General features: G+C 35.6%; 1 protein-coding gene across 2 annotated transcripts; it reads left to right on the top strand.

The window, feature by feature from the left end:
* Nucleotides 1-9,956: 9,956 nt before the first annotated feature.
* Nucleotides 9,957-18,643, top strand: LOC107798879 (chloride channel protein CLC-f). 2 transcript variants are annotated; one of them, XM_016621910.2, is made up of 9 exons: nucleotides 9,957-10,494; nucleotides 11,037-11,439; nucleotides 12,212-12,406; nucleotides 13,132-13,586; nucleotides 13,695-13,799; nucleotides 16,102-16,338; nucleotides 16,516-16,728; nucleotides 16,880-17,112; nucleotides 18,066-18,643. In XM_016621910.2, the coding sequence occupies exons 1-9, from the start codon at nucleotides 10,180-10,182 to the stop codon at nucleotides 18,145-18,147; spliced, it is 2,238 nt and encodes a 745-aa protein (XP_016477396.1). In that variant the 5' UTR covers nucleotides 9,957-10,179; the 3' UTR covers nucleotides 18,148-18,643. The 2 variants fall into 2 exon arrangements, with proteins under 2 accessions (XP_016477396.1, XP_016477395.1); XM_016621909.2 differs by having other exon boundaries at nucleotides 9,983-10,494; nucleotides 16,877-17,112.
* Nucleotides 18,644-19,008: the final 365 nt, after the last annotated feature.

Here is a 19,008-nt window from a genome sequence, read left to right as displayed (position 1 = left end):
TGGTGAATACGAATCTCATTTTGAAGAGATATGTTTATAATATGGAATTATTCATCAAATAACGGCCCCTTACACGCCCCAATCCAGTGGGATTGCGGAAAGAAAGAATCGATCATTAAAGGAAATGATGAACGCTTTGTTGATAAGTTCTGGTTTGCCACAGAACTTGTGGGGAGAAGCTATTCTTACGACTAATTGGATATTAAATCAAGTACCCCATAGCAAAACGCAATCAATTCCATATGAAAAATGAAAAGGAAGGAAGCCCAACTTGAATTATTTTAAAGTGTGGGGGTGTTTGGCAAAAGTGCAAGTTTCTAAACCCAAAATGGTAAAGATAGGACCGAAAACCGTTGATTGTGTTTTCATAGGATATGCGACCAATAGTAAATCATATCATTTTCTGGTGCATAAATCAGAAAATTCCGACATTCATAATAAAACGGTTATAGAATCAGATAATACCGAGTTCTTCAAAAATATATATCAGTATAAAAAGGAATATGAATCGATTGGTGAAGGATCTAAACGACCTCAGGAGGAGACAAAAGAAAGTACGTATAATCAGGAGGATCCAAGACATAGTAAATGTCAAAGAACGTCTACTTCAGTTGGACCGATTTTGTAACTTTCTTATTGAAAAATGAGCCTCGAACATTTAAAGAAGCTATGTCTTCTTCGAAATCATTATTTTGGAAAGAGGCCGTCAATAGTGAAATAGAATCCATACTGAACAATCATACATGGGAATTGGTTGATCTTCCTCCAAGCAATAAACCATTGGGTTCTAAATGGATTTTTAAGAGGAAAATAAAAGATGATGGTACTATTGACAAATATAAGGCATGACTTATGGTCAAAGGGTATAGACAACGAGAAGGTCTTGACTATTTTAATACATACTCTCCAGTTACAAAAATTACGTCCATACGAACGTTAGTAGCATTAGCTGCGATATATGGTCTTGAAATTCATCAAATGGACGTTAAAACGACCTTCTTAAATGGATATTTGGAGGAAAAAATTTACATAGAACAACCTGAAGGGTTTGTAGTTCCAGGTAAAGAAAAGAAGGTATGTAGACTTATTAAGTCACTTTATGGACTAAAACAAACCCCCAAACAATGGCATGCGAAATTTGACCAAACAATGTTGTCAAATGACTTTAAGATAAATAAATGTGATAAATGTATGTACATTAAAAATGTTGCAAATCACATAGTCATTATTTGCTTATATGTGGATGATATGGTAATAATGAATAATGACATTGCTAACATAAATGCGACCAATCGTATGCTAATTAGCAAGTTTGATATGAAAGACTTGGGAGTTGCCGATTTAATTCTGGGTATTAAGATCTATAAGACTTCTCAAGGTCTGGCTTTATCACAATCTCATTACATAAAAACAGTACTTGAAAAATTCAAGTACTTAGATTTTAAAGTTATAAAGACTCCGATTGATATGAATCTTGCACTTGCAAAGAACAAAGGTCAAAGCATATCACAATTGGATTATGCTCGTGTGTTGGGATGTTTACTGTATATCATGAATTGTACTCAACCAAATATAGCTTGTGCTATAAGTAAATTGAGTCGATACACGAGTAATCCAGGTCAATCTCATTGGATGGGGGATGAAACGAGTTTTGGGATATTTAAAACATATCCAAGACTTTGCTTTGTACTACATTAATTATCCTGCGGTGATTGAGGGATACTGTGCTGTAAATTGAATCACTGGTTTAACTGATTCTAAGTTCACAAGTAGATATGTATTCACTATTGGTGGAGGAGCGATATCTTGGAAGTCGTCCAAACAAACTTGTATTGCCCGCTCTACTATGGAGGCTGAGTTTATAGCCTTAGATAAAGCCGGTGATGAAGCTGAATGGCTTCGGAATTTCTTGGAAGATATTCTATTTTGGCCCAAACCGTTGGCACCAATATACATACATTGCGATAGTCAAGCGGCAATTGGAAGGGCTGGGAGCGTCATGTATAACGGTAAATCTCGTCATATATAACGAAGACATAAAACCGTTAGGCAGCTACTCTCTAGGGGGATCATCACAATTGACTACGTAAAGTCAAGTGACAATGTGTCAGATCCACTTACGAAAGGCCTAACTAGATAGGTAATTGAGAAATCATCGAGGGAAATGGGACTATGACCGAGGACAAGTCATTGTAGTGGTAACTCTACCTAGAATACTGGAGATCCCAAGATCTAGGTTCAAGGAGATCAAACAAAGTCATTAATGACGGTTCAACATTGTCAACTAAAAATTTTGGTCCATTCTCGTGATGAGACAATGTTCAGTACCAAGGATAAAGAATAAAGGCTTTTTAATGGTTTTTAAATTGATACGCGGTATATCAAATAGTGTACCTACGGGATGACACGTTTAGGAATCATCTAAGTAAGTGTGAAGTGTTAGCCGCTTCAAGGAGAACTTTGTAAGGCCAGTTTTCTACGCACTTATGAAACCATGCGGTGTTCATGGCTGAAACGAACACAACAATGAAAATCAAAGACGGTTAAGGGTTAATTGTATGACTTATAGATGTCTAGGTATACACCAAAGTTCGACGGTTCAAAGATATCAAATCTACCGATTGATCGAGTATATCTGACATAAGTTCACTACGGAAAGTTCAAAGGGAAACCTACTTATCCAGATGCGATTAATCCTTGCTTGTAAATCACACAGTTTTTCATGCATATTTTCGTGATATAGTCATTCCCCATTCATGTGGGGGATTGTTGGGTTTAAGCCTCTTATAGCTTAAAAGAGGATAAATGGAAAATGGAGGAAAAAATAAAAATTTGATTTTCCCTCCTTGACAAAGGGACATTGTCCCATATTGGAGGAGGAAAAAACTTTTGATGGGTATATATACAATTGCTCTTCTTCTAGCTCTTAAAGAGTTGAGAAGAAGGCAAGCCTCGCGCCGTCGTCGTCGTCGTCACTCGCTCGACTCGGCTTCGGCTTCGGCTTCGGATTCGGTCAAACGATTGATTGATTAATTTTTTGGACCAAATTTATTTGTTAATATTAATGCAATATTAATTAATCCAAATTAGACTGTTACTGTAACGGTAATTCAATTTTCCTCCATTTTAATTTTTTCGTTATAATTTGAATTTGGCGATTTGCATAAATGGTCGTTTTATAAAACAACCATTTTAAGTTGCAGAGTTGTAACTCTTCAGTATAGCCCAACATGTTTTGGCTATAAATACATGAGCTCTCCCTCAGATTTTTCTTACGAAAATTCTGATTTTTTCTTATTCTTTCTATATTGTTTTAACAAAAAAGAAAATAGTAAGTGTGATTTACTACTGCTCTTTGAGTTCGTTGATTACTGAGGTTCGGATTCGGATTCAGATTCGGATTTGGATTTGAATTTGGTCAAATGATCGATTGATTGATTAATTTTTTGGACCAAATTTATTTATTAATATTAACGCAATTTTAATTAATCCAAATTAGACTGTTACTGTAACGGTAATTCAATTTTTCTCTGTTTTAATTCTTGTTATAATTTGAATTTGGCGATTTGCATAAATGGCCATTTTATAAAATAACCATTTTAAGTTGCAACCTTGCCTTAAGAGTTGTAACTCTTCAGTATAACCCAACGTGTTTTGGCTATAAATACATGAGCTCTCCCTCAGATTTTTCTTACGAAAATTCTGATTTCTCCTTATTCTTTCTGCATTGTTTTAACAAAAAAGAAAACAGTAAGTGTGATTTACTATTGCTCTTTGAGTTCGTTGATCACTGGGATTTGAAGTACCGCTACACCTGTGAGGTTATCCGTTCTATCCTGAGAGAAAATAATCCTAAATCTCGGGTACTAGGAGGGGAGGGGATTAAGTTCCTTAAGAAAATACTGTGAATTCAGTGGGCTCAGATTCATTTTCTGTTCTTCTACATTTCTGATTTTTTCCATTACTACTGCTTTTGAATATATTTTCGAATACAAATTTATAACAGGTTAGTGCTCTCATCTCCTTATGTTTAAAGACTCTATGTATTGAATGTCTGTTTTTATCCCATGTTGTGTCCTATGTGCCTAGAGATAATGTGTTGCATATAAACTGATCAAGTTTATCTGAAAAATACATTTCTTTTCCTTCTTCCTCTTTCTGCTAAGTGCGCGAGTCAGTGGATATGTTAGCCTCTTAATTTTGGTGAACCCATAGCACATAGTTGGATATTATAGAAATCAAGTTGTAAGAATCTCTTCATTGCGAAACTCTTGCTAGTAACTAGTTTTAGTCGATGATGTATTCTGTTCCATGTGTATTATTTCTTTAAAATCATGCCTTTAAGTTCTTGTTAGAATAATTATGTTGCTAAATATGTTTATGGCAGGTGATAAAATTCTATACTATCCTTTTTTTAATTTTATTTACTGTAAGTACTAATATTTGTAACGTCCCGACCGGTCGTTTTGAGATTTAGCATCCTATTATGTGATTTGAGACTTTGAGTAGCTTCATATAATGTATTATGACTTGAGTGTATGGTTGATTTCGATTTTTGAGTAGTTCGGGATTGATTTGGAAGAATAACTCTTGATTTGGAAGCTTTCTAAGAGGTTGGAGTTGGCCTTGGAAGAGAATGCTAAGCTCAGGGAAGATAGTGATGAACTAAGGAAGGAATCCAACCAGCTCATGGAGGAGTTGAGGAAGGACAAAGAAGCTCATGCTCAGCAAATTATAACTCTTGTGAAGGCCTTGACCCCGTCTATCTCTCACCCTGAACTTGGTCTTTATCCCTCTTTCAATTGTTTCAGTCTAGTGTTCCCAATGGTGTTCTATCTTTTCTTTTTGTGTTTAGTTTTGATTAGTATGCAGTAATATCTAAACTTTTTTTTTATTTTAATGCCTTTTTTATCAAGGCCTTTGGCTTAAATTGGCACTATCTAATGCATATTCTTATATTATTCTCCTGCTTCTCACATGGCTAATATCATCAGCATAGATCATTTTATCATGATTTCTCTTGTGCTTGCCGTGTAGCCCCAATGGCCATGAATCTTGTATTATATGTGATTGCTTAGTTTATTTCATAGCTATCCAGCTTTTCGATAATGCCAAAAGAAGGAAGATGGGGGGGGGGGGGAAGGTTCACATGTCAGTTCACCCGTTTTTAATATTTGATGATTGATTGATGCTTTCTTTGATATTGATACTTGACAATTCTCAGTTCTCTTCTGGTTCATAGGCATAGTGTTTGTCATCATAAAAAAAGGAAAATTTATTGAGTTATGTGTTTTGATGATTAAAAAGTATGTACAATGAATATATGCTAAGAACCAGGTTCTCACAGTATCTGCTGAAGGTCCTTACATGGCAGTAACTTTTTCTGTAAAAGTTACTACAGTGTGATATTTGTGAAAGGTATTCTAATGCGATAAAGGATGCTGCCTAAAGATATCTGCATATCGTAGAGTCAGTTTATTTTCTACTTGAGTCAGTCTAGTTCATGTGTATTAGGGAATTGAGTTGTATTTATGTTTTCATTCAAATAATGTTAGTTGAATTATTGTCTGAGTTCGCAAGTTAGAGTAACTTGTGATTTTCATACAATAAGTAGAAATAGTTGAAGTGTGGATGTGCATTAGGTTACAAGAGTTGTAATCTGCATATTTGGCTCATTTGTTCTTGTGAAGTTGAAGTTAAATCCTACGTGGTAGGTCGTAATTTTTGCATTTTTGAGTCGGGTAATTTTTCACGTTGAATTGTTGTTCTTTACTTTTCTGTTGAACCAAGTTCTTTAGTTATTTAGGAGGGCACTCAAACTAACATGATGGATTTCTTCATTACTAGGCGGTTCTAAATCAAGCAACTTTCCCCTCTTCTCACAATCTTTTTTTTCTCCTGTAAACTCAATGGTTGTTTAGCAATTCTAGTCCACCACATATTTACATCGAGCCAATGTAATCAACAAATGAAATACTAGCAATGACCAAAGGTTTCTAAAACTGTACCATAATGAGAATCAAATGAATAGTGAAAGCATCAATGATTTTACCAAGAAATAGTACAAACAAATCTGTTTCCTCCAAAGACAACCACAATTTAGATCAAAAGCATGAGAAGAGAACTTTAGCATACTTATTGGTATTTCTCCCAAAAGCATATACATCAAATCATCATGACCAAGCACCCCCTGAATGGAAAAGAAGATGATCAAAAAAAATATTCTACTAGGGGTCCTTAAGATTTTGACAAGAAATTTGTTGATTTTTGTAGATACGGAAGAAGAGAAACCATGTAGTATGTGTGTGTATATGTGTGCGTATGCCACCAACAATTGACTATAAAAGCTGGGGCAGTAGCTTGTAAAGAATCCGTATCTCATGGTACAGATACGGAAAATCATCCCGAGCAATTCTATTATGATATCACAAGTCCACGGCCGTCCTGAAAATCATGAATATTGTTCACGCTTTGCATTATTACGAAATTCCTCTGACCCATTAGACACAACTTAAGACATGTCTGAACATTCTAGAGTTAAAAAAAACTAAAGCAAAAAACACAATTCAACTAGAATATAATAATGCTGTTAGATTAACATAAGAAATGAAATCACTTGATTCTAGCCAAAAGATCGCGATAAAGGTGTATATAACCAAAAAAGAATTTTAAAAAAGTACTAACCAATATTCTAAAAAATTAAAGCAAAGTTGGAGTATAAATGATTCACCCACAAATTATTTCTAAAATGATTCACCCATAAATTATTTCTAACTTTATATTCCTCCTTCATTTAAGATGAGGAACATATTAAAAGAATAGATTTATTGAAACATTTAAATAAAACTAATGCAAACTTGAGATTATATATATACTAGTGAGTATATCCGCGCTTCGCGCGGTTATATTTCTCATTCTTTGTTATTTTTTCGTCCAAAATTTTTTCCCCTTTCAGTGAACTTTTTACTATTAAATATGTTATAATTATTACACTTAATATTGTTTCTGTTATAACTCCTAAATATACGTTACTCATTATTTTTGCAATTACTAAATATTTACCATCCTCTTTAGTACCTATCATATTATAATTTTTAAGATCATGATCTTTATTTTAGTGAAAAAAATATAGAAATTTCAGTAACCAAGAGGGAGGAACTGACGGCTACTCCATCTACATAGAAGGACTGGCAATGAACACGTTTCCTTGAAGACACATAAAAACAAAGAAAAGAGTTGTAGAAATTGTACAATAAAATTTGTCATCTCGATGTCAAAATTTGTGTTGGCTTTTGTTTTTACAATTTTTTCTGTTTTTGACTTTCTTGTTCTTTTTTTGTTTTGTTTTTCTTTTTCCCTTTCATCTCTCCTCCTTTAATTTTAATATTAAAGGGAATCAATAAAAAGAGCTTAAAATAGCATATATTCCATGAGGATCATTCCACAAAAAATAAAATAAAATTATATATATATATATATATATATATATATATATATATATATATATATATATATATATATATATTCAGATTATAGAACATAAGTTATTGTCTTTACTTGACTATACTTCGGCATAGCATCTCCAACAATGTTTCGTTATGAAACTATTCACTTTCTGTTTTTTAATTAGATTAAATACATACACATGCAAAGAAATTATGAATACAAAATTCTAGTGTCTCCCATTATCATGTATAATAATTAATTTTTTGAAAACTTTATTTCTAGTAATTTGAAAGGGTCGCAATTGATTGATTCACAACAGATTATTGGAAGTTGTAAAGCGTATTCAACATGATATATAAGCTTCTTATTTCTTATTTGGCTCGTGAATAGTATTTATATCATCAACTATTAAGCCAATGGTCTATCAGAAACAGTCTCTCTGCTCTCTAGGATGGGGGTAAGGTCTGCATACCCACCACTTTCCTCATACCCCACTTGTGGGATTATACTTGATTGTTGTTGTTGTATATTATCAACGGTTGAATTCATCACAACAATACCTCTGTGATACCATGAAAGAAAAGAACAGCTAAGGTACACGGGCTTGCTCAGTTGCTTGTGAAGCTAATCTTATTTATGCCCATAGAATCAAAGAATTTCTGAATTTACAGGGAATTCATTTTACAATAATAGCAATTTCATCTTTTAGAAAAAGTTGAAAAAGAGTGAACATCATACATGTATTCACATTTGCTTTTTCGCCGACTGACATTCTAAATTGCTATCTCAAACAACCAAATCAGGAGTCACTGCAGGGAGCAAATAGTTATAAATTATAAGTAAAGGATCTTCATTAAAGCAACAGATGAAAATATGTGTATTTCTTTGATAATATAGATAAAATAACATAAACTATCTGCAATTCATAACCACAAATTGAACTTGAAATAATGACTGAGAGAAGTATTTCATAATTTCAGTAGTATCATTTTTTCGGACTATAAAACTTATTGTATTCTTGAAAAAATCACGTATATAAATGATAGAACATACTAACACTTTCTTACATGAAAGAAAATATCCTAAATTCAGAATATGTAGTACTGCATTGAGGTCATAAAAGCAGTCTAGTCTTCCCTTGTTAAGATCCTGAACCAACAAATATGAAGACTTATTATGAACAACTAATAATACCAAGAAACTGCTCAAATAACTCAGTCCCTGCCAATCCAAAAAGAAGAAAGATGATGCAATGCTCCTAAGGTTTTATGGGTATTGTTAATTGAAGAACTCATTCTCACTGGTTATGCCTCCGAAAGACTTGATAATGCCATCCGAAGAATTTTATACAGCAATCAATAGGTTATCACCCATGATCTTTTGTTTAGCACCAGCAGAATTGATTTGGTGGCCGGAGTAATTTTGCACAGCAGTGGATCTTTATAATGAATGAAAGCTTAAAATTATTAGGGAATTTAGAATTGGTAAAGAAATTAATTATAAAAGCAATGAAAAAAGATTACCATGGCGATCAAATGATGAAGTAAATGATTTTCACAAGTTTTACAAACTGCTTATTAAACCAATTTTGCCGCTACTTATTATCTCGTTTTCTTGCTACTTTATCTCTTCTGTTCCCTCGTACTGCATGTCCTGGTTAAGAATCAAATGAGATTATTGCGAATAAGTTCTATTGTCCACGTGCTATCTACCTTGTTAATGGACGTTTACATAATTTATACAACCATAATTAGAGATCTATAAAGAAGAAAATTTTTAAATTGCTTGTAAAGGTTCCGACAAAAAAAAAAATAATGAAATTTTCTCTGACCTTTTTGGCGATTACAAGCACAACTGGGATAATTCATAATTTTATTGTAAAATATTGAGAAATTGCAAGATAGGCCGTTCGTATAGGATGTATAAGGAACGGTTCTACATCTGCAATATCCTTAGCAGACTTGCAAGCAGCATTAATTAAGACTCACGATCAGGATTTCCATGCTCTTCGGCAAAACAATTGCTCAATAGCTTCGTGAATATTGCCTCACTTTTGGTAGAGGAGTTTTTGTAAAATATATTTCATCGAAGAGTTGTTGTACAATGCAATCGTAGTTTTGTGCCTTTTTACCTAGGGAGACTCTTGGGCTTTTAATATATTGATGATTCTTTGGAAACGGTCGTGACTTTTGAATGGCAAACGGTTATTGTTTTAAATTAATTTTTTGGTCTCTTTAATATATATAAGTAATAAGTAATAATTGAAGGGAAGAGAAAATGAGGAAAAATCTAAAAAAAGGAGAAAAAAAGAGAAATGTGTATCTTGGCCAAAGAGAGGTGCCAAGTCATCACTCTTTTTCCCTCCTTTATATAAATATATATATATATATATTTCTTTAAAAATATCGACAAAAATTGAAGAGTTGCCTAAAAAAGGGCCACGTGTACAATTTTTTGGTAGCAGAGCCACAATGTTTATTACGCAAAAAAAAAAAAAGAAAAAAATATTAGTAGGAGTACTAAACTTTGTTGTTCTATGGATTGGAATATTTGTGGGATTAAGCCGCAGTTTACTACTTCCCGTCGTTAGTAGTCTAAAACCCGACTCTGATAACGACGGGGACAAGTTACCTACAGAGCCCAAAAAATATAGTAGTAGTTCTCTAAACACCCAATTCTTCGGAATGCTTGCCGTGGAATCGCAGGTAATTCTCGGATGAAAAAATCGTGAAAATGACGGGAGGCGAGTACAGCGATCACAATGTTTTATTACGTTCTACTTCATCGGCGTCAGAAGGCGATTTAGAAAGCCAGTCGCCGAGGAGAACGAATACCAGAAGCATTAAGGATCTATTAAAGCGGTTGGATCGAGGGTTTTCGGGTCGGCGATCAGAGAGGGACCAAAACTCGTCGTCTTCTCCTTCTTCTAATCGCGGTGTTTCGGATGAAGTTCTCGGCGATAGTGCTCCGCCGGAATGGGCGATGTTGCTTGTTGGATGTCTCCTTGGCCTTGCTACTGGCCTTTGTGTTGCTGCCTTTAACCGCGGGGTTAGTTTCAGCTTTTCTTTCAAAATTTTATAGCTTTTTTCGTTTTGCTTATAATGAACTTATTTTTGCCTCCAATAACTGGACAAATATGAGAAATTTAACCTCCAACGGGGACAATTGTACTCTAATATGGCTTGTTTCAGTCCAATACTATATAGTTTATCTTCTAAAGCACATTAGGGGTTCTTATTTAGTATCAAAATCTGAAAATTAAAAATTATGGACATTGGAAACAGCAAAATGCTGTTGCATTCGGATATCTGCCTGTTATAGTTAAAGATATTCCTCTTATTTATTTGTTTGTGTACCTTTCCTGGGGTTGTAGGGTTTCCACAGTACAGATCTTAATTAATGAGTAGCTGCAGTTCCTCTGTGTGTGTGTGTGTTTGTCTTAATGAGGGAATATGCGTGTAGCGGGACTGATTTTGTGACTTGCAAGCTTATCCGACCATTTTCTTTGTTGATTAAAGGTGTTGCATTTAGAGAGTTTCTTTGAACAGTATTATTTCTTGTATTGGATGACAACGAGGATATTTGTTTAGGTACACGTAATACACGAGTGGGCGTGGGCTGGTACTCCTAATGATGGTGCTGCTTGGCTTCGTTTGCAAAGGCTAGCTGATACTTGGCACCGGATACTTTTAATACCAGTTTTGGGTGGAGTCATTGTTGGCATGCTGCATGGTCTGCTTGAAATATTGGACCAAATAACACAGTCCAGCTCTTCTCAGGGACAAGGATTTGATTTGATTGCTGGAATCTTCCCTACAGTGAAGGCCACTCAGGCTGCTATCACTCTGGGTACTGGTTGTTCTTTGGGTCCTGAAGGCCCTAGTGTAGATATTGGGAAGTCATGTGCCTATGGATGCTCCATGATGATGGAAAACAACCGGGAAAGGAGAATAGCTCTCATTGCAGCTGGTGCAGCTGCTGGAATTGCTTCAGGTATACTGTTTCTCATTAAGAAGTATCTGGACCAGGGGTTTTTTCTTTTATCACTTCCAAAGTAATGAAGAGTATACGGCCTTTTGCAAAATTATATGTTAGGAAGATGCACGGTTTGCTTGTAAATTCTGGTATGATGATCACTGAGAGGTTAGATGTAATCTGGGGACATTGACTAAGATTGGAGACATTGGTTGCTCGATCTAAAAACCATTATGAACGGATGTTTTTTGCAAAATTCTCTCGTTATGAAGGTTTTTGGTGTGTTAATGCTTATATGGATTATGAATCTCATGCATATTCAAGTGACACTAAGAGCACTAAAGAGACTTTCATGCTTTCCCATCTTTTACTTCATTCCCAAGAGACCTTTTTTTCTCTATTTTCTCTTTCCCAAAAATGAAACAGTGTCACCAAAATAGGCTGTCGCCTTGGCGCCCAGCTGTCCCTTTATTTGTTACAAATAGAAAAGCCGTCAAGTCTTTTGGGCTTGCAATGTTCAATATGGGTCTTATTATCAAAGGAGTAGAAACTATTCCTGCAAGCTAATATGACTTCTGTGGTTCCCACAGGCTGTTTATAATTGTAAGGAGATATACTTGCCTATTATTTTTGTCGATATGCCACATACATATTCCTCCTTTGTGTACTTCTTGATATGCGTATGTCTGGGACAGTATAATTGTCTGTGTGAATAGTGGAGCTTTGTGCCTTTCCGGAGCTTGCCTCAGCTGGTGGATGGATCTTCAGGTTTAAGTTTCTTGTACTACAGGTTTCAATGCAGCGGTAGCAGGTTCTTTCTTTGCGATTGAAACAGTTTTAAGACCACTCCGTGCAGAAAATTCACCCCCATTTACAACTGCAATGATCATATTGGCTTCTGTTATATCATCAACTGTATCAAATGCAGTACTTGGCGAGAAACAGGCTTTCACAGTGCCCACGTATGATATGAAATCTGCTGCTGGTATTTGATCTAATTCTGGTTTATTTTATCATGGCTGGAACATTGCTACATCAGTGCTTCGGTATTTCCGTGGCTGCTGTTCTCTTTATTTATGCTGTATCTGCACTAGTACCAATTGCCATGGATATTTGCTCTTTCACAATTTTGCTGCGCGCAGTTTCTGTTCATGTTGCATTGTTGGATGGAAAATTTTGTAATCAGGGAACTGGGAGTTGCATTTCTGCTCTATTTTTACCCTTTCTCATGAAAATGTTTACTGTTGGTATTATCTGTTCATACTTACATACTGTCTTTCACATGCTAAATAAGAAATGGATAACATCAAACGCTCTTTTCTGCTTCTATATGCCTATTGTAACATGTGAATATACTGCGCTTTTGATGGTAACAAGGAAAACAGTGACGTGTTCTTATATTTTCAGGCATGGGCACACATCGATTAGCTCGTAACTTGGAGTCAGTGTGCTATTCTAGTCTTTAGCACGTACTATGATTATGCTTAACGATTAACCTCTTTCAGTATCTCGGACTTTCCATTGTGTAAATGTGGGCTGTAGTCATTTCCTGTATGATAGATTTTCGAAAGAAAATGGATAAAGTGATGGCTTTTGTAGATAACTGGTTATCATGTTACTTCATGCTTTTACATGCATAAGCTCTGTCTTGATTGTCATTCTATTCAATATAGATTTCTTTCTGAATGCTTAAGAATCTTCCTTTTGTAGAGCTTCCATTGTATCTGATACTGGGGATGCTGTGTGGAGTAGTAAGTGTGGCTTTCACTCGATTGGTGTCCTGGTTCACCAAGGGGTTTCAGTTCCTCAAGGAAAAATTTGGACTTCCTGATGTTGTCTGCCCTGCCTTGGGGGGTTTAGGAGCTGGTGTAATAGCTCTTAGATATCCTGGAATTCTCTATTGGGGTTTCACTAATGTTGATGAAATCCTTCATACTGGGAAGACTGCATCTGCACCTGGAATCGGATTGCTAGCCCAATTAGTTGCTGCTAAAGTCGTGGCCACTGCTTTGTGCAAAGGGTCTGGCCTTGTTGGTGGATTGTATGCACCAAGTTTAATGATAGGTGCTGCTGTAGGTGCTGTATTTGGAGGGCTAGCTGGGGAACTAATAAATTCAGCTATTCCAGGGAATGCTGCTATTGCCCAGCCACAGGCATATGCACTGGTCAGATGATATACTTTTTCCATATACTTTCTCCAAACAATTATTTTATTACACTTCATTGCAGCTTAGGAAGTAAACTTTTCTAATGGATAAATTTAAACAATGTAGGTGGGAATGGCTGCTACACTAGCTTCCGTTTGCTCAGTGCCTTTGACTTCAGTGCTCTTATTGTTTGAGTTGACAAAAGATTATAGAATTTTGCTTCCTCTCATGGTTAGTCTTGCTGAACAAAGATTCACTAGCTCTACTTGTTTTTCATGTGTGTTACTAAAAGCTGCCTCACTTGCTTAAACACCTAGCTATGTCCATAATCTCCTATCTTCTGAGTAACTCAAGTCTGTCACATAATCTTTCGTACTTTCTAGTTTCTACTAACCTGTCTTCTTTCTGATGGATGGCTGTCATACTAGGTTATGGAGGAAAGTACTTCCTTCAATTACGTATGAGTTACTTCTGAGTTTCTTTCATCCTGAAATCAAGGTTTCTTGACTTTGATCGATGTCTGGTTTTTCTTTACAAGTTATATCTTAGGGAATCATTATTTATGTATCTGTGTTTTAACTTTGTGGCAGTATGGCTGTTTGTTTGTACTAAGTTTTAACTTAGTTGCATTGAATTTGAGCTCTTAGTGTGTGTTTGACCTCCAATTTTTGTATTTTGTGTATCTTGTGGCTCTTATTTGAATATTCTGCTGGAAGAGGCTAAATTAGAAATTTTTGGGTGAAATAAGATCAAGTAGTTTGTTTAAATCATGGTTGAAATCACTCTGGGGAGGGGTCAGGCGGTGAATTTAATGTTGATAAATGGTCCTGACACGTTGGACTGTTGTCCCCTCTACATATGAGAGGTCAGAGGGCTAGAAAGTAGGAGAGCATTCTATAATTAGGAGGAGAGTATTCTGTAGTTAGGAGCCTAATTCTCTTATAACACATTACATTACATCACATAATAATGTAATATTACATTGTATGTGTATATATCTGTGTGTGTCCGAGTCAGCTTGCTTCCAACATATACTTGCTATCTCCCACCAGAGGCGTAGGCAGAGAGGAAGAAATCACCTAATGTTTTCTCTGCTGGGATTTGAACACATTATATTGTACTATAGTAAGACTTAACCGTTATAGGACTTTCACATATACAAATATGATTTGTATATTTTACAACTAGGAGTTAATGGAATCTTATAGAACACTCGGATTTATACAATAAAGGATCAGACACGATCTATGTAAAATTAGATCTAGTAACTCTTCAGCTCCAACTTTCCACATGCATATTTAAGACCACAAGATTCAAGGGCATTTTGGTACATTACACATATCTTTAGTTTAAGACCACAAGATTTAAATGTCTCCCTTACTTCTTAAACTCTGTACCTAGTCAAACTAAGACACATATATTGAAACGGAGTGAGTACATCTTTTACCAGCCAACGACCAGAGTTCTGCACAATTTAAGTTTGCAATAACAAGGCTTGTTGGTTACTTGCGTCCTAGTAATCTACTCGGAAGAACCGTGAATAAGTATGGTTGAAATCTTAGTTTGGACAGGCAAACTCATGCTCGCATTACTCAATTATAGAACAGGAACATATCTCTGCATGTTTTAGCAATTAGGTAAAAGTGCAATTTGTTAACACTTCTAGAAACGACAGTATGACATAACTTCCTAATAAAAAGCTTGCTGATTTGTTTGCCACCTCATGTAATAGCTTAAGCTGTTAGAGTTGGGACACATTCATTTATTCATTCTAGATCACTTGCATGAAGAAGTAGACTAAACACACCTGGACTTTGCATTAGCCACTAGGTGAAGTACCAAGGAGAGGATCGGCTTCTTGGAGCTGAGATATGTGATGAATGGCATTGATAAATGTCTGGAATGGAGTCAACTGACCGCCCTGCTTGGTTGAAGCATGTGAAAATGTTTTGTAGATGGGTGGCGTCAAGTCTTGAACTCATTACTTCTACCAGCTCTTGTAGCATGTGGAATTGTTTGACTACCTCATCTAGAAGCTTAAGTTAGACACATTCATTTATTTATTTGAAGTAACAAAAGTACTGGTTGCAATAACCATGTGTTTTTTTCCCGTACAGATTCAGAGATTTGTGATAGAATACTGCATTGCCTTCCTAGCTAATTTTTTTTTGTTTGGGGGTTGGGGTGAAGATGATTGAACTTGGAAGATCGAAATTTTTTCTTATGTGTTTGTATAAATAACTTAGGGTTATTTCCATGTAGAGCTATAGTTTTTTCAGATTGTAGTAATAATGCCTGACCATATGGTTTGCTAGTTAGTGGATCTCAGTTATCTTTGTACAATCTCATGGATGTTCTTATTGTAGTAATAATGCCTGAGCATATGGTTTGCTAGTTAGTGGCTCTCAGTTATCTTTGTACAATCGCATGGATGTTCTTTGTTATTATAGCTTGAATTTTCAATGCCATAATGATATGTGGGGTAACACTTGCACCTTTTAATCATGCAAGTGTTTTAAATGTTCTTCACTAGGGTGCTGTTGGACTGGCAATATGGGTGCCTTCTGTTACAGACCAGCCAAAGGAAACGGAGGTATCAGAAGCGAAATTTGCATCAAAAGGTTACTCAATTCTTTCACCGGTTGATGAGAAAAATGAAGGGAATGTTCCGAGGAAATCTGGTGAGGGAAATGACTTGGAACTATTGGTGATTGGGAGTCATAATAGTCGTGAATCATTTGATGAAGGTCTCATTCTGGAAGATCTAAAGGTACTATCTTTGCTTTCGGCACCTAAGAATGTGGAAAAGTTTGTGTTTTAATGGATCTCATACTCAGGTTTCATTTTCTTATTGATTTTTTGAACCAAACACCGCCTCATTTTCTTTTGAACACTTGTTCTATGATTTAGGTACGTCAAGTTTCTAATGTGTATTTCCTTCTATTAGGTTTCTCAGGCCATGTCAAATGATTATTTGAAGGTCTCTCCAAGCCAAACTGTGAAAGAAGCTTTAGAGTGCATGCATGACGGCCAACAGAATTGCGTTGTTGTGGTTGATGCTGAAGGTTACTTGGAAGGAATTTTAACATATGGTGACGTCAAAAGAAGTTTGTTTAAGAGCCATGGGGATTCTTCTAACAGTGATTTATCAGTCACAGATGTATGCGCTTTAGATTGCCATCATGCCAAATGTCTTTTAATGTTCAGTTCTTTTGTTTTCTCCATTTGTTTTCTCTTTCCCGACTTTGCCCCGGGGAGTTCACTCCCTGCACGTTCCTGCTTTTTCTTAATTTAGTTACATGATTTAGCAGGCAAATACTTGTCTTGTGTCCTCTATATGCATAAGAGGAATAAGCTATCGTGGCCAAGATTGTGGACTCCTAACTTGTTATCCTGATACGGATCTAGCAACTGCAAAGCAACTAATGGAGGCCAAAGGAATTAAACAATTGCCTGTGGTCAAACGTGGTGGAGAATTCAGAAGAGAAAGAAAGCGCAGAACTATTGCTATTTTGCGTTATGATTCAATAGAGGAGTCAATCAGGTTTTGCATCTTTTCAATGTAGTTTCTCCTATTGTACTTGTATGTTGTTCCATTTCTCTCTAATCCAAGATTTTAAATTTGGTTCTATGTGGTATGCAAGTCACAGAGTAGAAGTTCTATTTTTTGTGGAATTTGTAGGGGGGAAAAAAGAAAATAAAAAAAATGGATTAATGGCACTTGTTCTTGCATTAACTGTAGATCCTGCCAGTAGCTTTATCCAGAGAATTAAATTGCAAGCTTATCAAATCCAATGGTGTTATCTTTTGGAAATTTAGAAAAAATCTTTATGTTATGCGGGCTTGTGAATGAATGGAACACATAGAAGATGTGTGAACTTAAGTGATAGTTATAGGGTTCTTTTAAAATTTGGTGCTAAACTAGAGCTTGAAAAAATAGGTGTGAATGACTGTACAGTTGCTGTAGCACGATTGAACACTTCTTAATGGCTGGTGTTTTGTCTAGGTTGGTTGGTGTCTTGGTGAGAGGGTAGGTTGTGAGTATGACCTTGATATTTAGTCTTTGGCCAAGTCTGATCTTGTCTAGCTTGCTTCCAATAGTCAACTGCAAAAGAACATTATTATGTTACTAACCAAGTAAGTGAAAGGAAGGAAAGATGGTTTTGAAGATAGAAGTAGCTCAACCCAGAAAATTAAGATGAATTATCTTTTGTTATTTCATTTTTGGTGTAAAGAAAACTATGTAGATCAAGCTGAACTTAAATAGAGTTTTTAGAAATCCTTCTAAGATGAACAAGGACGTACTTTTGTTTCTCTGAATTGTAAATTGGCTTCCAGCGAAACCTTTGTGCCGATGCCTAATAGGCTGTACCTTTCTCTTGGGGAAAAAAAAGCGGGGGGGGGGGGGGGTGTAGAAGAGTAAAACTAAACTGTGGAACTTGAATTATCTAGAAGTGCTAGGTTTCTGTATTGTCAGTGACGTAATAGATTCCGCAGGAGTGAAGTGAGTCGCCGAAAGTCAGTCTACCAGCAGAGTGAAGAAGATAATGACAAGCAGATCGTAACAAATGGCCATTAACTGCTCAAGGCACTGAATATCAATTGCAAGTTTCAACAAGAAATTTTAAGTTTAGTTCTTATAGTTGAGCATCAGTTGGTATATACAACTTTGCTGCACTCTTCTCTAGTCCGAGAATGGGAGACAAGCTGCAACAAGAAATTTACCACCTTAGTTGGATATCAGCAGATATATCAAATTTACTGTATATTCCTATTCTTTAACTTATGCTGCGTGCAGAAATTGAGGTTCCTTGTCAAGCTAGTGACGTGCTTGTTTCTGGAGCGAACACGCTGCACCAGGCTGCCTACAGAGTCCGTGCTTAATAGCATAAATTTTCCTCAGTTTTGGTTGTATTTGCTGAAATCGGAAAGGCAGTTTACCGGTGTAAATTTGACATTTTGTAAATGAAACTTATACTTAAATAGTTCAGGATAAATTCAAAGCAATATCGTCATGGACGATTATATTAGCAAATCGAAAGGCAGCATATTGCTAATAGTTGAAATTATATTAATATCCCTCTCTTTTGAACTGTTAGATTACCTTTACCTCAATTGGTTTTCATCGTAAGAGAATTAGATACCTCATGTAACATGTTTTGGGCAAGATTACAAGAAGGTAAAACTTGTAATAATAACAAAGTATGCTAGGGATATGCTGATGTGTGTACCCTTCCGTTGTTGGGTATATTAATATTGTGATTGAAGAATATTAATTTACGTATCGGCAATAATAGACGAAAAATAAAAAGGAAGAAAGAAGAAAAAGCATCAGAGTGAAGCTTATAATGGTGTTCCTCCAATCGGCTTTGTGGATTTTATCTAAATAAAAACTTAGAGATTTTTACTTATATATACTACATTAGAAACTTATTAGAAA

This window comes from Nicotiana tabacum, chromosome 2, assembly GCF_000715075.1.
Source record: "Nicotiana tabacum cultivar K326 chromosome 2, ASM71507v2, whole genome shotgun sequence".
NCBI lineage: Eukaryota > Viridiplantae > Streptophyta > Magnoliopsida > Solanales > Solanaceae > Nicotiana > Nicotiana tabacum.
Note: the sequence above shows the minus strand (reverse complement) of the source record. Positions and strands in the feature narration are given on the sequence as shown.